General features: G+C 40.4%; 2 protein-coding genes and 1 long non-coding RNA gene across 3 annotated transcripts; all 3 read left to right on the top strand.

The window, feature by feature from the left end:
• Positions 1 to 582: 582 nt before the first annotated feature.
• On the top strand, positions 583 to 4,866 carry LOC125316642 (disease resistance protein L6-like). Its single transcript, XM_048285487.1, has 4 exons — positions 583 to 1,133; positions 1,327 to 2,425; positions 2,835 to 3,119; positions 3,196 to 4,866. Exons 1-4 carry the CDS (start codon positions 583 to 585, stop codon positions 4,864 to 4,866), a joined length of 3,606 nt encoding a protein of 1,201 aa, XP_048141444.1.
• An 11,083-nt stretch (positions 4,867 to 15,949) lies between these two features.
• LOC115748607 (TMV resistance protein N-like) lies at positions 15,950 to 20,346 on the top strand. Its single transcript, XM_048285486.1, has 4 exons — positions 15,950 to 16,530; positions 16,707 to 17,796; positions 19,221 to 19,505; positions 19,582 to 20,346. The coding sequence occupies exons 1-4, from the start codon at positions 15,965 to 15,967 to the stop codon at positions 20,344 to 20,346; spliced, it is 2,706 nt and encodes a 901-aa protein (XP_048141443.1). The 5' UTR covers positions 15,950 to 15,964.
• Positions 20,347 to 21,041: 695 nt separating this feature from the next.
• On the top strand, positions 21,042 to 22,251 carry LOC125316526. Its single transcript, XR_007199667.1, has 2 exons — positions 21,042 to 21,684; positions 21,780 to 22,251. It is a non-coding gene; the product is annotated as an uncharacterized LOC125316526 (long non-coding RNA).
• The last annotated feature ends 2,113 nt before the right edge of the window (positions 22,252 to 24,364 follow it).

The following is a 24,364-nucleotide window of genomic DNA, read 5'->3' as shown; positions in this document are numbered from 1 at the left end:
ACAAATTTTTGAATCGGCTCTATATGATCACAAAAAGTGTTATGCAATTTGCCAACTGAATAATTAATATATCGACTATCATTCATTTATGGCATTAACATGTAGTCTAGAAATATAAACTGTATTATGTACATGTAATCATTGTATTATTATTATTATTATTATTGTCGTCATTGTCGTTGTTCTGTAGATCTACGAAGGAAGGTCAAAAGCGAAGGCAGCTCTCTGGTCCATACCGATGCTGATGTGCAAAAGCATGGGGAGCGAACAGGATTAGATACCCTGATAATCCATGCCGTAAATGATGGGTGTTCACCCTTGGTCTCTGCGATCAGGGGCCCAGATAAAGCACGAAACACACGGCGTGGGGATTATTTTAAGTGTGTTTATATTTTTTCAGACACAGTTGTGAGTAAAAAATTGTAGCAGTCGGTGCAAAACGGTGGGTCCCATCGACAACGAGGATGGTAAGGTACCAAAAACTCAGCTCTTCACGGTCGTCATGTTGGGCAACTCAAATAGAGGCATTTTGTTCTTTGATCTTCAACGAGATATCGGTTCAAGAGTCATCGAAGGAGCAGAATGAAACGTTTTCTCTCTGTGCTGGCACCCAATTCTCTCAAAAGCAACAAGAAAAGCACACGTCTTTTGTCTAGTTCCTCTGCCAATTCGGAGGGAAGTGACAACTATGATGTGTTCTTGAGCTTTAGCGGCAAGGACACTCGTAAAACCTTTGTGGATCATCTCTACAACGGTCTCATCGATGCTGGAATCCGCGTGTTCAGAGACGACGATGAGCTTCGCAAAGGTGAGAACATCGGTACGAACCTTCTCCAGGCTATTAAGAACAGTAAGATCTCGACCCCGATTCTCTCTCGAAACTATGCTTCGAGCAAATGGTGCCTTCAAGAGCTCGTTCAGATGGCAGAGTGCATGAAGAGCATCGGGCACGTTGTCTTGCCCATATTTTACCGGGTTGAACCAACCCATGTGCGACACCAAAAGGGGAGCTTTGGAGTGGCGTTCTCCCAATTGAGTGAGAAACATCCCGAGGAAGATGTTGCGAAATGGAAACAAGCTCTCCAAGAAGTGGCTTCCCTTAAGGGATGGGAATCGAAAAAAACTGCCCACGGGTATTTCATTTTCTATCAAAACCTTGTTTACATTTTTTCGACGGGATCTTGCTTGTAAAGGAGGCCATATATTCATGTGTTTCTCATCCTGTGCTTGCGTTTTTCATTCTTATATTCTGTAGCATTGTGATAATGAGATAACAGGATATGATTGTTCTTCTAATGCAATTTCGCTTGAATGCCTTATAAACAGCCACGAAGGAGAATTGGTGAAAATGGTCGTCAGAAAAGTTTTGACCGAGTTAAAGAAGGCCTTTCGGCTGGTTGTTACCGAACAACTTGTCGGAATCGACGATGCTGTGGAGGATATCTTGAGATTGCTGGATGATAACCCTAGTGCAACCCAAACTATCGGTATTTATGGAATGGGGGGCATCGGTAAGACAACTTTAGCCAAGGTCATCTACAATAAGCTCTCCGACCAATTTCAACATCGTTGTTTCCTTGAAAATATTCGAAAATCCTCCACAAGCCATGACGGCATTTTATATTTGCAGAATCAATTAATATATAGTATACTTAAAAAAAACAATCAAGCATGTAATATGGATGAAGCAATTAGGATCATAGAATCTAGATTTAAACGTAAGAAAGTCCTAATTCTTTTAGATGATGTGGATCATAAAGATCAGATCGAAGCTTTGGTTGGGAAACATGACTCATTTGAGATGGGAAGTAGGATAATAATTACTACAAGAGTAAGGTCTGTTCTTGATAATGCTGGGGTGAACTGCAAGTACGAACTCAAGGAAATTGCTGAGGATAAGTCCTTGATTTTGTTTAGTAGACATGCCTTCATGAGTGACTCTCCTCCGTGTGAATTTGAGACTCTCTCTCGTGCTGTTGTATCCACTACCGGAGGGCTTCCCTTAGCTCTCGAAGTTATAGGTTCATTTCTATGTGGGCGTAACCAAGCATTTTGGGAAGATGCGTTAAAGAAGTTAAAGAAAGTACCACATACAAAAGTGCAAGACAAGCTGAGGATAAGTTATGAAGCACTAAACTATGAGGAAAAGCAGATATTTTTGGATATCGCTTGTTTCTTCATTGATGTTGATTATATGTATGTATCCTACATGTGGGAGGCCTGTAATTTTCTTCCGAATATGGGCATTGAAACATTGAGTTTCATGTCACTATTAAAAATTGAAGATAAGGGAGTATTGAAAATGCATGACCAGCTGAGAGACCTCGGTAGGGAAATTGTTCGTCAAGAAGATTACGATGTCCCTATGAATCGAAGTAGGCTGTGGGACCATGATGAAGCCTTGGAAGTACTCCAGAACACTAAGGTAATTGTAACTTCTATTGTTGTTCTACTCTCTTTTGACACGAGTTCTCTTGATTGGAATGAGATGTCAGACCTCACAACTGGGATTACTCTCCTTATAATGATTCCTTGAATTGATTAGGAAGTGATATGTTTAGCATCTACACATGGTAGATATTATCTATCAAGTTGAAAAGAAAAAGAAAAGAAAACTTTTGGTTTAAACAATCTTTGTGCACTTGGTATTAGTACTGATTGATTCTAAGTCTTTATTCGATGTAACCTATTGCACTGATCCTCTAATCAGAAGGGAAGGATTTCGTCATTGAAAAACAAACAATCACATATGATATTCTGGTCTGACCTGAGCGTCAATTTCACAACAATAGAAAGGGTCCACTTTAGCTGATTTGATGCAACATTTTGTGAAGGGAATTCAAAAAGATCGCATTCAAGCCCTTGGGCTCCCCGGAGACTGCTCGCAGAGTGAATTCACAACTGAACAATTTGAGACGCTACCGAACTTAAGGCTCCTTGCAGTAAATGGCGCCAAACTGATTGGAGATTCCAAAAGGTTGCTTCCTAAGTTGCGATACCTTACATGGTTTGGGTGTCCTGCATCCGTGGCTACTAGTTTTCATTTAGAGAAATTAGTCGCACTTGAATTATCTGACAGTGACATTTCGGAGCTTTGGGAAGGTTGGAGCCGTCTCAAGGTCAGACGAAGAGGATCTCGTTTCGTCTTTTGTTTCTAATGATGAGCAATAACTTAACAATCATTTTGTTTTGCAGGTGGCGAAGCAGTTGAAAGCTCTAAGCATTAATGATTGCCATTGTTTAAAAGTTACTCTCGATCTCTCAGCCTTCCGAAATCTGGAGGTATTATCCTTCGAAGGATGTGATAACCTGGAGCAAATTCACCATTCTATTGGAGAAGCCAAGGGCCTCGTTTATTTGGATTTGTGCAGATGTGAGAAACTCAAAGAGCTACCTCAAGAAATGGGCAAGTTGGAAGAGCTGAAGGAACTTCACGTAGCCGGGACTGCTGTGAAGGAAATCCCTCCATGCATAGGTTCTTTGAAGAAGCTGGAGATTCTTAATGCCGCTGATTGCCACTCCTTGGTTGGACTTCCCAACTCAATTAGCCATTTGGTAAATTTGTTGACCCTTCATTTGAGTGATTGCCCCCGGTTATGTGCACTTCCAGAGAGCATCGGATCCCTCGTGAAATTGGAGCACTTGATGTTAGGCGGATTGAGGCTTCTAAAGGATTACCATTTTGACCATGCTCCCAATTATATCCTCAACTCAATTGGGGAGTTTGAACAGTCGATCGCGTTGGACTTGTCATGTTCAGGCATTCGCGAATTGCCTGAGTCCATTGGGGATTTGAAAAACCTGAGACGTTTGCATATTGATTTTAATAAGGAATTGAAAAGTTTACCTAGTACTATTAGCAAGTTGGGCAACCTTGAAGAATTAGACGCTACAAAATGCGAGAGTCTGGGAGGGGAAATTCATATAGATGGGTTGTCTTCATTGAAGATCCTTCGATTACGTTCGACATGCGTTTCAGGCTTCCCCAACGAATTTGATAAGCTTTCTTTTCTTGAGGAACTTGATTTACGCGACTGCAAGATGCTTCAATCGCTGCCACAAAGCATCAGTAAGTTGCCTTCTCTGCAATGTCTTGATGTAAGAAGAAGTGACAATCTTCGGTTGTTGCCAGAGCTTCCTGCCTGTTTGACGTTTTTGGGAGTCACTTGTCGGCATCATACATTGCCTCAACTTTCTCATCTAATCCTCCTAAAAGTGCTCGTCGTTGTGGGTTGCCAATTGCTGGCATCCTTGCCGGAGCTTCCCTCAGGAATATTGGAGCTTTTTGTCCAAGATTGTGATCAGTTGAAAGAGTTACGGAGCTTGTCAAATTTGGAATTCTTGTCAAAATTAACTATTGATTCATGCAGCGAGCTGACAGAAATCAAGGGTCTGGAAGCATTAAAATACTTAGCAGAATTATCTATATCAAGATGCGGTAAGTTGTCCAACCTCGACGGCCTTGAACATCTAGAGTCTTTGAGATCCTTGAGTTTGGGTAGGTTCTCTGCGTCAGATGATGCACTTTGTCCAGTAGAGGATGACATAGTTCAAGTTCGAGGCCTTGACAAATTGAAAAACTTGGAAGAGCTGCGGTTAGGGGACTGTCAGTCCCTTGTAAGACCGGACCTTTCGCAGTTAACACATCTGAAGATATTATACTTTTACAATTGCCACAATCTAGTGGAAATTAAAGGCCTCCGGAGATTGAAAAACTTGGAAAAGTTGGGTATCGTGGGGTGCGGATCCATTGAAACATTACCGGACCTCTCATGCTTCGATAACCTGAAACATTTGGACATTACAGGGTGCTCGAAGCTTGGTCATGTTCAGGGTCTGGAGAAAGTCGCAGAAGTGTACAAATGAGGGATTCAGCTCCGAGCCTCAGCGAATTGTCCACATCTGTCGAATTTCGAGGATTTAATGAAAAGATTGGGGTCAATCTCGCGTGAACTTGTGGAGATCACAGAGCTCCAGGAATTTCATACGTTCATTGCACCGCTACAGCAGAGAGACACGGTCGGTCCACGGAGAGAATGCTCCGACAAGTCAAGCACTTTGGCCACATTGTTCGGAACCATTCACGTTTCCTTCCAAAGGTAAATAAAGCAAGTCACACTATTCATTGCCAAATTTCATCAGCATTTCCTACTTGAAAGCACCAATTTTTCTTGGTTTACCTAGGTTTTAATAAATCCATAAGCCTCTGTTTGTTTCGCAGATAATAAATTATTTGAAAAAACTTTGTATCGCTTAAGATTATTAGTTAATGAAAAACATTGTCATTATCGACAATCGCTTATGCCTGAGTACTTTCATAGAAAATGAGAATATTTTTTGTTCATTCATTTTTATATGCAAGACAAGCGATTACTTTCAGAAAATGTTTTCCAAGCATTCATTCTTCCTTAAACAAAAAACGTCCTAAATTACCAAAGGTCCAGTTAGTAAAATACCAACTGTAAAATGATTCTATCAATGTCTCCTTAAATTAATCAGTGACCAGATTTTTTTCAAATTGTACTAGTGCAGCCCGTTAATAGATCTACAAATATGTCAATAAATTAGTATGTTAAGAATTTCTACCATTATTAAATATTTTCATCCACTCATAATTCTCAAGATGGATTATTTTCTTTTTGTCTCCTTTCCCTTTAATATGAAATAATTAGATCGAATTTAATCATTTTCCATGACAAAAAGGTATTGTTTTCTTTCTCTTGCGTGATTCAAGGAACGGGAAAGCCGATGGAGGAGCATGACATGATGCTTCGGGGAAATCACTCTCTCGATAATGCCAACGGACATCAGAATGCCTTCTAAGCACGTCAAAAGTCATAGCCATCAAATAAGATTGCTCATCCTGGATAACCTATCAGTGATGTCGAGCCAGGAACTTTAAAAAGCTGTTTGTCAACGAGTCAAATGTCTTTCTTGGTCGCTCTTGTGGTAAAATCAAGTACGTTCCCCCTGATCATGATATTGGTAAGAGTTAATTTAGTATAGAAGTATAGAGTAGTACGATGGATTCGCATCATTTGGCGTTTTAAATTGTACGCAGATCTTGTGTTTTGAACTCTGTGGCCACTGTGTAGTCTTGTTTCTGCAACTGTAATCCAAACCCATTGACAGTTTCCATTACTTTCCAATTCTACAGGAAAGGAAAAGAGAGGCACTTTACAATACTCTCTTCTATTTTTCCCATTTGTTGCAACAGAACGAGAACAGACAAAGTCAAACAGCAGAAAGAAACACAAGTTAAAGAAGAAAGGGGTGATCATGAAGTGAGGTGAAGAGATCAAAGTTGATATATCCACTGAACGAGGACAGAGATTCAGGGCTTGTGGAGGTATCTTCCAGCAAGCAAAGCAGCTTCCATGACAAGAAAGAGGACCTCGACCACATCCTCCACTTGACATTTGCTTCCTCTAAACGTTCGCCCTCCAGAGTTCTTTAAGTTGGCCATGCAGTTCAGTAAGTTTTGGCTGCACTCCCGACTCAGACAGTCATCTGCACAACATTCGCCAGCTCCCCGACTATGAATAGAAAAGTTAAATTAAAGGATCACACAATATGATTTCTTAGTACATGGCTTAGTACATTTGACAAGCCAAAATATTTGTGAAGTTATTGTCCCAGCTGAGTCTATGAGAAAGAGATAATCTAGGCATGATTGTGATGAAGTTATTAATGTCCACGATTGCGATGAGTTGAAAGACTTATCGAGTTTGTCAAGTTTGGAATTCCTGTCAAAATTAACACTCGATTCGTGCAGCAAGCCGACAGAAATCAAGGGTGTGGAAGCATTAAAATACTTAGCATTCTTAACTGTATCAGGATGCAGGAAGTCGTCCAACCTTGATGGCCTTGAACATCTAGAGTCATTGAGATCCTTGTATTTGAGTATGCTCTCTACAGATGATGCTCTTTGTCCAGTAGAGCATGATGTAGTTCAAATTCGAGGCCTTGACAAATTGAAATACCTGGGAAGAGCTGAAGGTACAGGACTGTCAGTCCCTCGTCAGAGTGAACCTTTTGCAATTAACACATCTGAAGATATTAAACTTTTACGAATGCCACAATCTAGTCGAAGTTAAAGGCCTTGAAAGATTGAAAAAAACTTGGAAAATTTGGATTTGGAGGGGTGCAGATCCATTGAAGCCTTACCAGACCTCTCGTGCTTCGATAACCTGAAAGATTTGAACATCAAAGGATGCTGGAAACTTCATGATGTTCAGGGACTGGAGGAAGTCGCAAACGTGGAAAGATGAGGGATTCAACTTCGAGCCTCAGCAAATTGTCCATCTGTGTAATTTCATAAATTGAATGGAATGATGGGGGTCAATCTCGCATGAACTGGTGGAGATCACAGAGCTCCAGGAATCAAGGCGTCCAAACTCTAAAAGGCGTGCAGGGATGCAACTTATCGGGATTTCATACGTTTACTGCACTGCTGCAGCAGAGAGAAACGATTGGTCCAGGGAAAGAATGTTCCGATAACCTGAAAGATTTGTCGATACTGTCCGGAACGATTCACGTTTAGCTTTGAAAGGTAAACAAAGCATGTCACACTGTTCATCAGCATTTCCTACTTGATAACACCATTTTCTGGTTGTGGAAGCACGATGTTTCAGGGGAATCGTGCTCTGGATCGTTGGAATCAATAATCCATTCACAAGGAAAAGTAGAAGGATTTACAAATGTTTTGATAAATCAGTAAATTACTTGTCCAAGTGAAGCACCTCAATAGATTGACAAATATGTCAATAGTTAGGAATAAAAAGATGGATTATTTTCTTTTCGTTTCCTTTCCCGCTACATAAAATGATTAGGTCTAATTTAATCATTTTCCATGACGACAGGGTATAGTTTTCCTTCTCTTATGTGAATCAAGCGCTAGGGAATCTCATGATGTTGCACCAATTTGCGGGAACTGTTAGTGCGTTTCCTAGATATATTTTTCAGTTTTTGAAGCAGCTATTTGAATTCATGCAGTTTATGAAGCTTCCAATCTATTACTATAGTTCTCGACGGTTCAGGCAGCTTGAGACTCCGGAATTATATCCATCCAACTCCTGATTTGTTGAAGGATTAACACTTTGACAGCAATTTCCTTATGAACTTGAGTGAAATATCAATTAAAACTATGTGATTCCTAATGCCGAAGATTAAACATACTGACATTAGAAACAGAGTACGCGTATGCTTAGTCTTAGGATTTCTGTTTGAAATTCTATTGTTCCAGAGAGAATATATTTTGATAGCTAGGACAGTTGCCCACTAGATGCCAAAAAGCTGTTTGTCAACGATTTAAATGTCTTCCATGGTCTCCCTCATGGTAAAATCAAGATGGTTCCCCCTGATCATGATATTGTTAAGAGTTAATTAAGTATAGAAGTACAGAGTAGAATATAGTTTCTAGCCAATTTTCGCCGGAAATCACTGGCTTGGCTGTATCCCGCATAGGACGATCGGTAATGAATGGGCCGACATTAAATAAAATAAAAGTCAAGGCCGATATTGGATATTGGTTCAAAGTTTATAGACTGTTTGTGTTCTTATCCTAATTTTGTCCCCTACCTATTACTTTCACCAATGATCGAGTGACACATCATTCATTCCCTACTCATTTTTCTACTGCTAGCGTTCAGCAAACTCAATATACATATAGACACACACGACCTTAACTCCGAGTCCAGACCGTTAGATCTAGTGAGACACACGAGACTCACATAAATCCTGTCAGATACAATTTAATATATGTATTTGGCGCGTTTAAAAAGAGTAGAAAGTGAATTGTCCCCCTTGGGCACTGGCACCAATCCTGGAAAATAGCTCAATCGTTCATTGGAAACCTTTAATATGTTTGTGAGGTCCAACATTTTACGTAGAAAGTACCATAAAATGCACTGGAAAACTCCATCTTTAGAACGGAGAATCGATTCGTTCGAGAGATTATGGAACCCTACCACCAAAACAGTGGTGACGTCAAGTCTTCAACATGCATGGGAAGTGTTGTGTGGGCTCTTTGAGATGAAAAATTCTTAGCGTTTGATTTTCGTGTGAGAAAAGTAATGTGAAGGAAATAAATGTAGGACTGCTCGACCAAAATAAAAATACAGGACCCACCATTATCAATGGCCGTAATCGATTGGCTCCGCGGAGACCAGCAAAATCTAGCACTTGAAAATATACGTATGCTAGTCCAGTGACAGAAATAAAGAGAGACAGGTCAGAGAAGAGGAGACCAAGCTAATGAAGAGAAGAAAGAGAGACTAGAAACATTTGATCAGAGAGAGAGAGAGAGAGAGAGAGAGAAGCAGAAACTCTAGCCAGAAGTGAAAACTCGAGATTTCTTTTACATTGCCATCAAAATGAATAAATAAATAAAGGATTAAACAAATTAAAATATTGTTAAAAATTATTCAATTAGCAAAATGTGAAAAGGTTTAGGACTGAATTGAGTAAATTAAAAGGCTTAGGTCTAAATTGGTAAAAATGCAATATGTTTATAACTTTTATTTTTGGACAAATTTATTACGTTGACACGGCAATTAGCGTAACATTATACAACTTCAGGTTTAGCGGAGGGGGAATGCAACTTTATGAAGTTCAAAGTCTGCCATGCACCAACTTCAAAGCTATGATTGTCCTTAATTGTGAAAAATGAGGTTCACATTCATGGAAACTAAGAGTAGTTGAGTACACTTCTAGAGTATTGCTTGTAATCCATTTCACAAGTCTTTTCTTGAGCATTGCACGGGTCTATAGGCCAGTATAACGTGATCCATTACATTTCTTTCCTATCTTTCTTTTTTCTTGCTTTTAGGCATAAAATTAATGTCCGTGGCCAAGAAGGACTATAATTACAGCGGTCAATAATCGTTTCTGTTTTAGAAACAAAAAGCAAAGGAATGAGAATTCTTTACGCACGGAGGGTCTCCATCTCGGTCCACTCTTAGATCTTCCTTGCATTCACGCAGGCATAGCTACTTAGGTAGACATTAATGTATAGTACATTCCTCAGAAACCAAAACGATCAATGCTTGGTATATCTACTCAACAACCAATAAGCTATAAACGCATAATATTTCCAAATTTTCTCTCTGGATCTTTCTTCCCTATCGCGTAGTACTAATCCATCTTTATCCTCGAGATGGTGTTGCCCAAGTCAGCCAGCTGGTTCGTAGCACCAATTCCAATAGTCATCCATTGGGGAAAGAGGAAGATGCCCGTCATATTTTGGGAGCCTATGAACGCAGACAGTCAATTGGAGCGGCTTGCCACGAAAAAATGATCTGTCATTTGCGTTTATTAATGGAAAGTCTGGGTTTTTTCATTTTTAATGGAAAGTCTAGTTCAACGCTTAATTTTTCTCCTCGGGCAATGGGAATAAATAATGCTTTAAATGCGTTCGAAAGAACTTATTTTCTAAACTATAGTAAGGTATCAACATGTTCACATGCATTCCAGCTCATTCAGAAAGCTACGCTATAGTAAGTCTAATTCAGCTTGCTTATTTTTTTCTCCTCGGGCGACAAGAAGGCTTCTCCATGTTCTTTCTTAATGAGAGAGAGAGAGAGAGAGAGAGAGAGAGAGAGAGAGAGTTGAATTCTTCAACTACCAACAGCTTTCAGAGTTAGAACACAGAGATAGAACCGCCACCGGGTGCCATTTGCCTAAAGTAGTTGCCTGAAATTTGAAGGCATCTCTAGACTCCCCATATGAACATATGATATGAATGATACTGTGAGATTTATTTTGAATTACAGGTCAAGCTCTATCTCAGCACTTCATCCTCCCAAGTCGCCTTGTGCTTTCCCTCCTTCCTCTTTATCGGGACGCTATAAATATGGCACAAAGATAGGGATCGTTTCGATCTCAAAACCATTCAAAACAATTGAGTTATATTTCTGGTTTACAAGGAAACCACTATACTGTAAGGCTGCGTTTGGTCATCCGTATAAAACTCGGGATATGATATATTTTATCCTATTCCGTGTTTGGTAGGTGTCCCGGATAGTATAATGTCGGATATAAGGGGGATATAACCCGGATAAAAAAATCCTAGAGGAGGGGGTAGGATAAGGTCGGATAGGATTTCTCTTATCCGTCATATAAAAACTAACTTTCTTGTCTCATTTGTTTCTATTTTCATTTTATTTTATTTTTTTGCAAAGAGGTTTGAAAATCTAATAAAATGTGTACATTTTCAAGTTTTTTTTTTTTGTGTATGAGAACATTATTTTTATAGTAATAAGATCGGAATATTTCATAGCATCACATAGGCATATATGCCATTTCTATTGATATACGGTTTCTACCAAATGCGGGATATGATAGGATATGAGAATATCCGACTTTAAATCCGTAGTTCATCAAATGATGGATAGGATATGGCCAAATCCATAGATTTCTTATCCTATCCTATCCAATTCTATCCCGACTAGAAATCCCGACGACCAAACGCAGCCTAAGGGAATCAATTCAAAATTCAAATTGTCCTCTGTAATTTTAGCATTTCTCATTATTTTTAATAGCTGTCAATTAGTCGATACTTCCAACCAAAAAAAAAAAATTAGTCGATATTTTCTTGCTGTTAATTAGTCGAGATTCTAGCTCTCAATTAGTTGAGATTTTATAGCTATCAATTAGTCAAGATTTTCTAGTTGTCAATTAGTGAGATTTTCTCCATATCTTTTAGTTGTTGCCATACTTGTATATGTACTATAAATATCTTAGAAATACAGCAATGAAAGTCATCCTGGAAAACATTCTCTCAATCTCTCTCTTTATGGTATCGGAGCAAATCTGCTCCTAAGAGCCTTCTCTTTTTTTAAAATCTTTTTGCTACCCTTTTAATCTTAGTCATGTCTACCACAAACTCTGCTTCTGAAACAACACTCCTCGAAATTTCTGCAACCATTTCAACCGAAATTCCTGCAACCACTTCAACTGGACTTATTGTAATCTCTGCTGGTGTGCAGCTTCCCATGAAGCTAACTTCCACCAACTATGCTTCTTGGCAGGCTCAATTCATGTCCTTGCTAGTCGGATATGACCTTAAAGGATTTATCGATGAAATGCGTCCTTACCCACCGAAAGAAATTACCCGCGGCAATCAAACAGTCCCGAATGCCGCCCACCTTCATTGGATTAGACAAGATCAACTCTTGCTTAACGGGATTTTCGCTTCCACTTCCAAAGCCATCATCCCCCTTATTGCCTCTTGTGTCACATCTCAAAGTGCATGGAACAAACTTGCAACACTTTACCCAAGCAAATCCCGATCCCGTGTCATGCATCACAAGTACCAATTATCAACGGTTAAACACAACTCTTGTTCCATTTCTGATTTTTTTACAGCAACTAAAATCTATTGTAGATGAGTTGGCAATGATTGATTCACCTCTCCATGACGATGACCTTGTCATCCACGCTCTCCGGGGATTAGGGCTGGAATACCGTGAAATTGCAGCGGCAATTCATGCTCGTGAAAATACAATTACTTTCGAGGAACTTTACGACAAATTAGTCGCCCATGAAATGTTTCTTCAACATGAAGAAACGGCAGCTGAAGTCCTACTGGTAACAACAAATTTTAGCACTCGAAATACTCGAGGTCGTAGAGCTCCATCCCGATGGAACAACTCCGGCCATTCTAGACAGCTTCTTGGAGACTACGAAAATTCTCTTGGCACCCGCAATTCAGACCGGAGGAGAGATCATAAAAGCGGTGACTCACGATCTCCACAGTACAACAGCCCCCGACCTGTTTGTCAATATTGTGATCGCGTGGGACACTTCGCCAAAAATTGTTTTCGCATTCGAGATGCAATCCGTGCTCCGGTTGCAAATGTTGTCACTGGCCCAAGTTCAACCCGAGAAGACGGTTGGTTGATTGATTCAGGAGCCTCACATCATGTTACAAGTGATCTCGCTAATTTATCTCCGCATAGCGAGTACGAAGGCCCGAATGAGATAGTCATTGGCGATGACTCAAGTTTGAGTATCACTCACATTGGTTCTACTACATTAAATTACCCACATACTTCCTTCCAATTATCTAATGTTTTACGCACTCCTTACATAGCCAAAAATTTAATTTCGGTTTCACAATTCTGTGGTACTAACCAAGCCTCCATTGAATTCTCTGCCACTCATTTTTTGGTGAGGGAACTTCGCATGAGAGCGACGCTACTTCGAGGAGAACTTAGAGATGGTGTTTATCGGTTGCCCCCATCCTCTTGGCAGCCACATGTCTCACACACGGCCTTGGTTGTTGAGTGGACGCGAGCAACTACGTGGCATGATCGTTTAGGTCATCCATCTATCGGCATTTTACGTCATACCATTAAGCATTTTTCACTTTCATCGTCAAATGAGTCCAGTCTAGGAACTAAGTTATCATGTGACTCTTGTCGTTGCAATAAAAGTCATAAACTGCCATTTCATTCTTCAACTTTAGAAGGTAGGCATCCACTTGATTTATTGTACACGAATGTTTAGAGTCCGGCGTCTACTCTATCTATTGATGGTTTCCGTTATTATGTTATTTTTGTTGATTAATTCACCCGTTATGTTTGGTTTTATCCCATCCATAACAAATCTGATGTTGTCCCTATTTTTGAACATTTCAAAATACTAGTCGAAAAACAATTTCAAGAGAAAATACGAACTATTTATTCCGGATGAATTGAGAAACATTTGATGAGAGAGAGAGAGAGAGAGAGAAGCAGAAACTCTAGCCAAGAAGTGAAAACTCGAGATTTCTTTTACATTGCCATCAAAATGAATAAATAAATAAAGGATTAAACAAATTAAAATATTATTAAAATTATTCAATTGGAAAAATGCGATAAGGTTTAGGACTGAATTGACTAAATTAAAAAGCTTAGGTCTGAATTGGTAAAAGTGAAATATGTTTATAACTTTTATTTTTGGACAAATTTATTATGTTGACAACGGTAATTAGCGTACCATTATACAACTTCAGGTTTAGCGGAGGGGGAATGCAACTTTATGAAGTTCAAAGTCTGCCATGCACCAACTTCAAAGCTATGATTGTCCCTAATTGTGAAAAATGAGGTTCACATTCATGGAACCTAAGAGTAGTCGAGTACACTTCTAGAGTAATTATTTCTTGTAATCCATTTCACAAGTCTTTTCTTGAGCATTGCACGGGTCTATAGGCCAGTATAACGTGATACATCACGTTTCGTTCCTATCTTTCTTTTTTCTTGCTTTTAGGCATAAAATTAATGTCCGTGGCCAAGAAGGACTATAATTACAGCGGTCAATAATCGTTTCTGTTTTAGAAACAAAAAGCAAAGGAATGAGAATTCTTTACGCACGGAGGGTCTCCATCTCGGTCCACTCTTAGATCTTCCTTGCATTCACGCAGGCTCAGCTACTTGGGTAGACATTAATGTATAGTACATTCCACAGAAACCAAAACGATCAATGCTTGGTATATCTACTCAACAACCAATAAGCTATAAACGCATAATATTTCCAAATTTTCTCTCTGGATCTTTCTTCCCTATCGCGTAGTACTAATCCATCTTTATCCTCGAGATGGTGTTGCCCAAGTCAGCCAGCTGGTTCGTAGCACCAATTCCAATAGTCATCCATTGGGGAAAGAGGAAGATGCCCGTCATATTTTGGGAGCCTATGAACGCAGACAGTCAATTGGAGCGGCTTGCCACGAAAAAATGATCTGTCATTTGCGTTTATTAATGGAAAGTCTGGTTTTTTTCATTTTTAATGGAAAGTCTAGTTCAACGCTTAATTTTTCTCCTCGGGCAATGGGAATAAATAATGCTTTAAATGCGTTCGAAAGAACTTATTTTCTAAACTATAGTAAGGTGTCGACGTGTTCACATGCATTCCAGCTCATTCAGAAAGCTACGCTATAGTAAGTCTAATTCAGCTTGCTTATTTTTTTCTCCTCGGGCGACAAGAAGGCTTCCCCATGTTCTTTCTTAATGTGTGTGTGTGTGTGTGTGTGTGTGTGTGTGTGTGTGTGTGTGTGTGTGTGTGTGTGTGTGTGTGAGAGAGAGAGAGAGAGAGAGAGAGAGAGAGAGAGTTGAATTCTTCAACTACCAACAGCTTTCAGAGTTAGAACACAGAGATAGAACCGCCACCGGGTGCCATTTGCCTGAAGTAGTTGCCTGAAATTTGAAGGCATCTCTAGACTCCCAATATGAACATATGAAATGAATGATACTGTGAGATTTATTTTGAATTACAGGTCAAGCTCTGTCTCAGCACTTCATCCTCCCAAGTCGCCTTGTGCTTTCCCTCCTTCCTCTTTATCGGGGACGCTATAGATATGGCGCAAAGATAGGGATCGTTTCGATCTCAAAACCATCCAAAACAGTCGAGTTATATTTCTGGTTTACAAGGGAACCACTAGACTTCCCCCTGCCTTGAAGTATAAAAACTCGGCTCTATATGGCCACAAAAAGTCTTTACTCCGCATAAAAGACATGGCCAAAACCAACACCGTGAATTATACAACATGAAAAAGAGACGCAAATTTGAGAGCTCAATTATTTATGCCATCACTATATCAAGTATCACCACTTAACATGTAATCGTCGTAATACTATTAGTATTATTTGTTTATTTCAAGTGGTTTTCTTACGCAGTACTCTTTTTCTTTTTCTTTTTTCCTTTTGCAGCTGGAACCGACGGTGATGAGTAAAAAATTGTACTAGTTGGTGCAAAACGGTGGGCCCCATTAACATCGAGGATGCCCACTTCACGCGACGACTAAATCCAGTCATTTTCTATTAATTTGTCTACTATTTCCCTTCCGATTCACGTGCATCTTTTGAAGTGTAAAGACCAAAAACTCGGCTCTGCACGGTCATCTTGTTGGGCAACCCAAATAGAGGCATTTCATTCTTCGACATTCACAGAGAGATCGGTTTGCGAGTTACAGAAAGAAGCAGTCAAAATGAAACGTGATCTAGTGCTTGAACACAGTTTTGTCCAAAGCAACAAGAAGAGCGCACGTCGAAAAGCTGATGATACCAGTGCATCTAGTTTCTCCGCCACTTCAGCGGGCGGAGAAAGCTACGATGTATTCTTGAGCTTCAGCGGCAAGGATACTCGCAAAACCTTCGTGGATCACCTCTACAACGGCCTCATCGATGCTGGCTTCCGAGTGTTTAGAGACGACAATGAGCTTCGTGAAGGTGAGGAGATCGGCACCAACCTTCTCCGTGCCATTAAGAATAGTAAGATCTCCATCCCCATTCTCTCTCTGAACTACGCTTCGAGCAAATGGTGCCTTCGAGAGCTCGTTGAGATGATGGAGTGCATGAAGAGCGTCGGGCAAGTTGTCTTGCCCATATTTTACCGGGTTGAACCGGCTCATGTGCGACACCAAGTAGAAAGCTTTGGAAAGACTTTCTCTCGTTTAAGTAGGAAGTATTTGGAAGAAGATGTTGCGAAATGGAAACAAGCGCTCCAAGAAGTGGCTTCCCTAAAGGGATGGGAATCGGAGAGAACTGCTAACGGGTATTTCCTTTACTTTCTTTCAACAAGATCTTGCTCGTAGACGAAGCTATACATTCGTGTTCTTCTCATCTTGTGCTTGCGTTTTTACTCTTACGTGTTGTATTGTTGTGATAGTGAGGTATAACAGGATATGATTGTTCTTCTAATGCATTTTAACTCGAACGCTTTATAAACAGCCACGAAGGAGAATTGGTGAAAATGGTCGTCCGGAAAGTTTTGAGCGAGTTAAAGAAGGCCTTTCGGCTGGATGTTACCGAACAACTTGTCGGAATCGATAATGTTGTGGAGGATATCTTGAGATTGTTGGACGATAACCCTAGTGCTACCCAAATTGTTGGTATTCACGGAATGGGGGGCATCGGCAAGACAACTCTAGCCAAGGTTGTCTACAATAAGCTCTCCGACCAATTTCGGTGTCGCAGTTTCATTGCAGATATTCGAGAGACCACGCGGCACAAGGGCATTTCAAGTTTGCAGAATCAATTAATATTCGATATACTAAAAATGGACGTTCAAGTGTCTAATATTGATGAAGGAATCGGGATCATGAAATCTAGATTTAAACGTAAAAAAGTCCTACTCCTTCTAGATGACGTGGATGATAACGATCGGATCAAAGCTTTGGTTGGAAAACATGACTGGTTTGAGAAGGGAAGTAGGATAATAATTACCACAAGAATAAGGCCTATTCTTGATGATGTGATATGCCAGTACGAACTCAAGGAAATTGCTGAGGATAAATCTTTGATCTTGTTTAGTAGACATGCCTTTCTAAGGGACTCTCCTCCGTGTGAATTTGAGTCTCTCTCTCGTGCTGTCGTATCCACTGCCGGAGGGCTGCCCTTAGCTCTCGAGGTTGTAGGTTCGTTTTTGTATGGGCGAAATCGAGGATTTTGGAAAGACGCATTAAAGAAGTTGAAGGAAGTTCCACATGTTAAAGTGCAAGAGAAGCTGAGAATAAGTTATGATGCATTAAATTATGAGGAACAACAAATATTTTTGGACATCGCTTGTTTCTTCAATGAATGTGAAAGATTATGTGTGTCCCACATGTGGGAGGCTTGCAATTTTCTTCCGAATATGGGGATTGAAACATTGACCTTTATGTCGCTAGTGAAAATTGGATATAATGGAGAGTTGAGAATGCATGACCAACTGAGAGACCTTGGTAGGGAAATTGTTCGTCAAGAAGATTACAAAACACCTATGAATCGAAGTAGGGTATGGATCCATGAAGAAGCCTTGGAAGTACTTCAAAGGAATAAGGTAATTGTAACCTACCTCTATTGTCGTTCTACTCTCTTTTGACATGAATTCTCTTAATGGGAATGAATTGTTAGACCTCACAGCCGACATTACTCTCCTTATATTATTTCCTTGATGTGATTAGGCAGATATTTTCTATTGGGTTGAAAAAGAAAAGAAAATGTTTGGGTTTAAACAATAAAATACTTGGATAAGTTAAGGACATCATTTCCTTTTTATGAAGAGAAAAGTGCATTTACTAAAGAAATGAAACTGCATTTAGATCCTTGATGGGATCCTGGTCAAACTGCATTTACTAAAGAAAGAAATTTAGTGCTCATAGTTAATAAAATAGAGGGTAAATCTAAATAAAATCCTTTGAAAAATCTGAAGTGGTACGTGCTTATCCTTGAATTTTCAACTCTTACCTAATAATAGCGCATGAACTCTTATTTCGTCATAGCTATTAGGGTTAATACCATGGAAAATCCCAAACTAGTACACCTGTGATAAATTCACCTCAAACTATTTTTTTTACCACAAAAATTCCTAAATTGGTGCTTTTGTGACAAATTTACCATAAACTAATTTTTTTTATCAAGAAAAACCCCAAGCTAATACACCGGTGACAAATTTACTTTCCGTTAAATCGGATTAATACAACGAAAATTCTCAAATTGATAAACATGTGACAAAAAGAGAGTAAAAATCCCAAACTTGTGTCCCCATGAACTGCCATATGCCATTCAACTTAGCAATTTAATGGTTAGATTTAAAGAAAACTAAAGGAGGTAAATTTATCACAAGTGTACCAGTTTTAAGTAAATTTGTCACAAGTGTACCAATTTGAGGTTTTTTGTGGTCAAAAAAATAATTTGGGACAAAGTTTATCACAAGTATACCAGTTTAGGATTTTTCATGGTATTAACCTTAGCCATTAACTACTCATTATCATTTGTCTGTCAGCATGTGCAATGCACGTAACTTTTAAGGTGTAAAAGTAGATTTTCATCAAATCTTTTGGAAGGGAATTCCTCTTTTCCCCGTAATTACTGTATAAAAATAAATTGTATATAAAATGGGAGAAAACTAAAGTAACTAAAGTACGAATAATAGAGAACATAAGTATCAACAACAATATTAAGCAACAAAATTTATTATTTGACAGCCACTTTAATAGAAGATATTCTGAAAAAAGAGTAAACAAGAATTGGAAAAGGCCTCAACAATCGAGGTGAAATGACGAAAATTGGTTACTGATTATCTATATTTAAGGGGTTCATTGATATAAAATATGTTTAATTAATAAACATATTTCAAACTTCATAAAAGGAAATGATGTCCTCAACTTATAAAAGGTTATGGTTAACCGAAATCGAATGCGATAATCTTAAATAATTTTTTTGTGGATTGCTCCTCTCCACTGATATGCAACATTTGTGAAGGGAAAAGAAAAGGATCGGGTTGAGGCCCTTTGGCTCGACGAAAACCACTCGCACGTGGAACTCACAACGGAGCAATTTGAGACACTACCGAACTTAAGGTTGCTTAGAGTGGATAACGCAACACTGATTGGAGATTCCAAAGGCTTGCTTCCTAAGTTACGATGCCTTGCGTGGAGTAAATGTCCTGCATCCGTGGTCACTAGTTTTCATCTGGAGAAATTGGTCGTACTCTATTTATCGGATTGTGACATATCAGGGCTTTGGGAAGGTTGGAGTCGTCTCAAGGTCAGACGGAGAGCATCTTGTTTTGTCTTTTGTTTCTAATGATGAGCAGCAACTTATCAATCAATTTGTTTTGCAGGTGGCGAAGCAGTTGAAATTTTTAGCTCTTGAAAATTGTCCTTGTTTAAAAGTTACTCCTGATCTCTCAGCCTTCCAAAATCTAGAGATGTTATCCTTCGTAAGATGTGATAATCTGGAGAAAATTCACTCTTCTATTGGAGAAGCCAAGGGCCTCAAATTTTTGCAGTTTCGGTGCTGTGAGAAACTCAAAGAGCTACCCCAAGAGATGGGCAAGTTGGAAGAACTGAAGAAACTTTTCATAGGCAAGACTGCTATACAGGAAATCCCTCGATGGATATGCTCTTTGAAGAAGCTGGAGATGCTTGTTGTCTCCAAATGCAAATCACTGGTTGAACTTCCAGACTCAATTAGCCATCTGGTAGACTTGTCGCTCCTTGAATTAAGTGGTTACTCGAAATTATGTAGACTTCCAGAATGCATCGGATCTCTCGTGAAATTGCAGTACTTGTCCTTAGTGGGAGTGGGTATTCCAGAAGATCCCCAACTTGATCATGCTCTCTTTCATATCCCCAACTCAATTGGGAAGTTGGAATGGTTGACTGGATTGGACTTGTCACGATCAGGCATTTGCGAATTACCCGAATCCATTGGGGATTTGAAAAACCTGAAAACTTTTTATATTGCTCATTGTGAGAAATTGTGTGGTTTACCTAGTACTATTCGCAAGTTGGGCAACCTTGAAATATTAGACGCCACCGAATGCAAGAGTCTGCAAGGGGAAATCCAAATAGATGGGTTATCTTCACTGAAGATCCTTCGATGAAGTTGGACACGCGTTTCTGGCTTGTTCGACACATTCAATAAGCTCTCTCGTCTTGAGAAACTTGAAGAACTAGATGCCACAAATTGCGAGAGTCTGGGAGGGGAAATCCCAATAGATCGGTTGTCTTCACTGAAGATCCTTCGATTAAGATCGACAGGCATTTCTGGCTTCTCCGATGAATTCGATAAGCTCTCTCGTCTTGAGAAACTTGATTTGCGCGACTGCAAGATGCTTCAATCGCTGCCACAAAGCATCAGTAAGTTGCCTTCTCTGCAACACCTTGATTTAAGGAGTTGTGACAACCTTCAGTCACTGCCAGAGCTTCCCCCTTGTTTAACATCTTTGAAAGTCACTTGCCAGCATCACACATTACCTCAACTTTTTCATCTAATCCACCTAAAAAAGCTTGCTGTTGTGGATTGCCGATTGCTAGAATCCATGCCAGAGCTTCCCACAGGATTATTGGAGCTTCATGTCCACTATTGTGATGAGTTGAAAGAGTTATCGAGTTTGTCAAGTTTGGAATTCTTGACAAAATTAACTCTCAATTCATGCAGCGAGCTGATAGAAATCAAGGGTCTAGAAGCATTAAAATACTTAGAACAATTAATTGTATCAGGATGCAGGAAGTTGTCCTACCTCGACAGCCCTGAACATCTAGAGTCTTTAACATCCTTGTATTTGCTTACGCTCTCTAAGTTAGATGATGCTCTTTGTCCGGTAGAGGATGATATAGTTCAAGTTCGAGGCCTTGACAGATTGAGAAACTTGGAAATTCTGGGGGTATTGGACTGTCAGTCCCTTGTAAGACCGGACCTCTCACAATTAACACGTCTGAAGGAATTAGGCCTTCGTGAATGCCACAATCTAGTCGAAATCAAAGGCCTTGAAAGATTGAAAGACTTGAGATATTTGGATATCGAGGGTTGCAGTTCCATTGAAGCATTACCAGACCTCTCGTGCTTTCATAACCTGGAAGAATTGAACATCAAAGGGTGCTGGAAGCTTCGGGATGTTCAGGGACTGGAGAAAGTCGCGAATGTGGAAAAATGAGGGATTCAACTCCGACCCTCAGCAAATTGTCCACATCTGTCGAATTTCGCAAAGATTGAATGAAATGATGGGGGTCAATCTCGCATGATCTGGTGGAGATCACAGAGCTCCAGGAATCAAGGCATCTAAACTCTAAAAGACATCCAGCAATGCAACTTATCGGATCTTCATATGTTCATCGTTCTACTGCAGCAGAGAGAAACAACTGGTCCATGAAAAGACTGCCCCGACGAGTCGAGCACTTTGGTAACACTGTCCGGAACGATTCGCGTTTTGCTTTGAAAGGTAAATAAAGCAGGTCACACTGTTCATCAGCTTTTCCTACTTGACAACACCATTTTATTGATAGTACGCTGTTATACTTTTGTCTATTCAAGTAGTTCAAGGAATGTAGATTTCTGGTCAGCGGAAGTTGACACGATGCTTCAGGGGCATCGTGCTCTGGATCGTTGGAGCAGTCAATAATGCATTCACAAGGAAGAGTAGAAAGATTTACCAATGTTTTGATAAATCAGTGAATTACCGACCTTTTCCAAATTGTACAAGTGTAGCACTTCAATAGATTGTCAATAGTTCCGAATTTCTGCCATTGTTAAATTGTTTGCCGACTTAAGAGTTTTCCCTAATTAATGTATTAAACAATTGGATTCTAGCAACATACGAAGGAGGAGGTTTGATATTTAATCACCGAATAAAAAGATGGATTATGTCCTTTTTGTCTCCTTTCCCATTACATAAAAATGATTAGGTTCAATTTAACCATTTTCCATAACGACAGGATATGGTCTTCCTTCTCTTACGTGATTCAAAGAACGGGGAAGGTGATGGAGGAGTATGACATGATGCTTCGGACAAAACAACTCTCGTCAGAATGCCTCCTGAGGACATCAGATGTCATGAGCCATCAAGTAAGATTGCTCATCCTGGATAACCTATCGATGACTATCACAAGCAAATCTGAGTTGTAAATTTCTCGAAGCACCCGATGTTTGAAGCATGATTTGCTTCCTCCCTCAACATCTATTTGGCTATGTTTATTGCCTAAATGCGGATACTTTCTATTTTGTTTTATTGGTGAGGATGCTCAAATGGAAGAACAGTTGCTTCAAATAAGCCAGATGTACTCTCTAGGAAACCCCTTAACTTCAGTTATCTCAGTCCCTTAAGAATTCTTCTCGTGGTAAGTCATTAACATGTTTTTGATACACTGCTATATTCTCTTCACACGATTCCCTGTCCATTTTGGATTCTTAATGAGATTTGTGTGTCGAATTTGACCGAAGGCAGAATATCGATCAATTTCATCCCGTCTGGAAAATCAGCTTCAGACTTTGTGCTATATTCATTCAAGCATTAGAATTTCTACGCTATGCAATGTGGATTTGGTCTACCGATGCTCATTCTGGACCTTCGAAATAGCAAGATGTACTATATCATGCTATGTAAGACAGAAAGAAACAATGCCATTTTAATCAAAAGAGAACCATATGTGGAAGCGCTTCTGATGTGAGATTCAGAATGAAGTGACTGTGCAGATGGACTGTTTGTTTTGTCACCGGAACAAAAGGAAGAGCTGGACGTTGTTCTTGCTTAGTGAGAATTTTGGTGTCAACACTGCTATGAAAGATGGAGATTCCTCAATGGCACCTTGCGGCATGATCTCATGATGTTGTACCAATTTGCAGGGGCTGTTAATGCCTTTCTTAGGGATAGTTTTTCAGTTTTTGAAGAAGCTATTTAAATTGGTGCAGTTTATGAAGGTTGCCAATTATAATTATCGTTCTCAGACAGTTCAGGCAGCTTGAGACTCTGGAATTATATCCATCCAACCACTGATTTATTGAAGGATTAAGACTTGACAGCAATTGTGACGCCCTGGAAATTAGGCCCTCGGTACAGAGACCGAATTCAATAAAAAGGATTATTATTGAACTTTAGTTGGTATTAAATTTCGGATCGAAAGGACGTACGTGACGAATTTTGAACAATTCCCGAAATGTCGTTCGATTTCGATTTGATCTCGAAATCGCAGTTGCCGCAACTTAGGATTTTTAATCGTCGCGCCTAAGCCTTTTCCCGGACCGAACCTAGCCCGTAGAAATTCAAATTTTATTCCCAATCGATTGAGCCAAAAATCCGATCAGTCCCGAATTGTCAAATTACGGAACCGCCCTCAGATATTATACGTATATGACGAAAATATTCATTTTGAAGAGATGGATGGGCCCCACCTTTGGTCAATTCAGCCCCCACCAGTCAAAGCCACATGACTTCTCTCTCTCTCTCTCTCTCTCTCTTCTCTTTCTCTCCCTCACGTCTGCTGCCCCCACCCCTGTTTTCCTTCGCGCGACTTCCTTCCCCTCCATCACCGAACCATCTTCTTCCTTGGCGATTTTTGCCAAACCACCACATCCATCCACCACCTTACTCCTCAGTCCACTGCTCCTCGCCGCCACCACCGCCATCTCGGCCGCCGTTCGCCGCTGTGAACCCCAGAACAGCCCCTCCCGTGCGCCTGCTCTGTTTTGGAACCAGTGGGCTGGTTGGGCTCCAATCGCCCTTGAGGCCACTTCCGACCACCACCCACTACCACATCACCTTCCCCTCGACCTTCAGACTCCGACCCACCGTCGTGCACCGCCTCGGACCGCCGCGAACAGCCCCGGAACAGATCTGAAACCCGCCAGCCCTGTTTTTCGTCGCCTGGGTTGCAGCTGCTGTTCCGGCCGTCTCCGCCGCCTTCCGCCGCTCACCACCGCCACCGACGACCTCCTTAGAGTCCTATCTCGTCCCTCGGAGCTTCTGGTGGCCGGCCGACGCCTGTGGACCCCGATTTGAGCCTCGATCGGACCTCCCCTGTTCTGCCGTTTTTCTCTGTTTTCTGCACCGCTGCTGTTCGGCTGCCTCCGGCCACCGTCCGCCGCCCCCAGCTGGTCCAGGAGGTCGTCCTCGACCTGTAGGTGAG

The sequence above is a fragment of the Rhodamnia argentea genome, chromosome 9 (genome assembly GCF_020921035.1).
Source record: "Rhodamnia argentea isolate NSW1041297 chromosome 9, ASM2092103v1, whole genome shotgun sequence".
In the NCBI taxonomy this organism is placed as follows: domain Eukaryota; kingdom Viridiplantae; phylum Streptophyta; class Magnoliopsida; order Myrtales; family Myrtaceae; genus Rhodamnia; species Rhodamnia argentea.
This window is presented reverse-complemented; position numbering and strand designations above follow the sequence as displayed.

Bases quoted from the DNA above. Each gene is read 5' to 3' on its own strand.
- LOC125316642 (XM_048285487.1), top strand. From the start codon at position 583: ATGAAACGTTTTCTCTCTGTGCTGGCACCCAATTCTCTCAAAAGCAAC. The intron at 1,134-1,326 runs GTATTTCATTTT...CCTTATAAACAG, and splicing joins TCGAAAAAAACTGCCCACGG to CCACGAAGGAGAATTGGTGA. The intron at 2,426-2,834 runs GTAATTGTAACT...CATTTTGTGAAG, and splicing joins AAGTACTCCAGAACACTAAG to GGAATTCAAAAAGATCGCAT.
- LOC115748607 (XM_048285486.1), top strand. From the start codon at position 15,965: ATGAAACGTGATCTAGTGCTTGAACACAGTTTTGTCCAAAGCAACAAG. The intron at 16,531-16,706 runs GTATTTCCTTTA...CTTTATAAACAG, and splicing joins TCGGAGAGAACTGCTAACGG to CCACGAAGGAGAATTGGTGA. The intron at 17,797-19,220 runs GTAATTGTAACC...ACATTTGTGAAG, and splicing joins AAGTACTTCAAAGGAATAAG to GGAAAAGAAAAGGATCGGGT.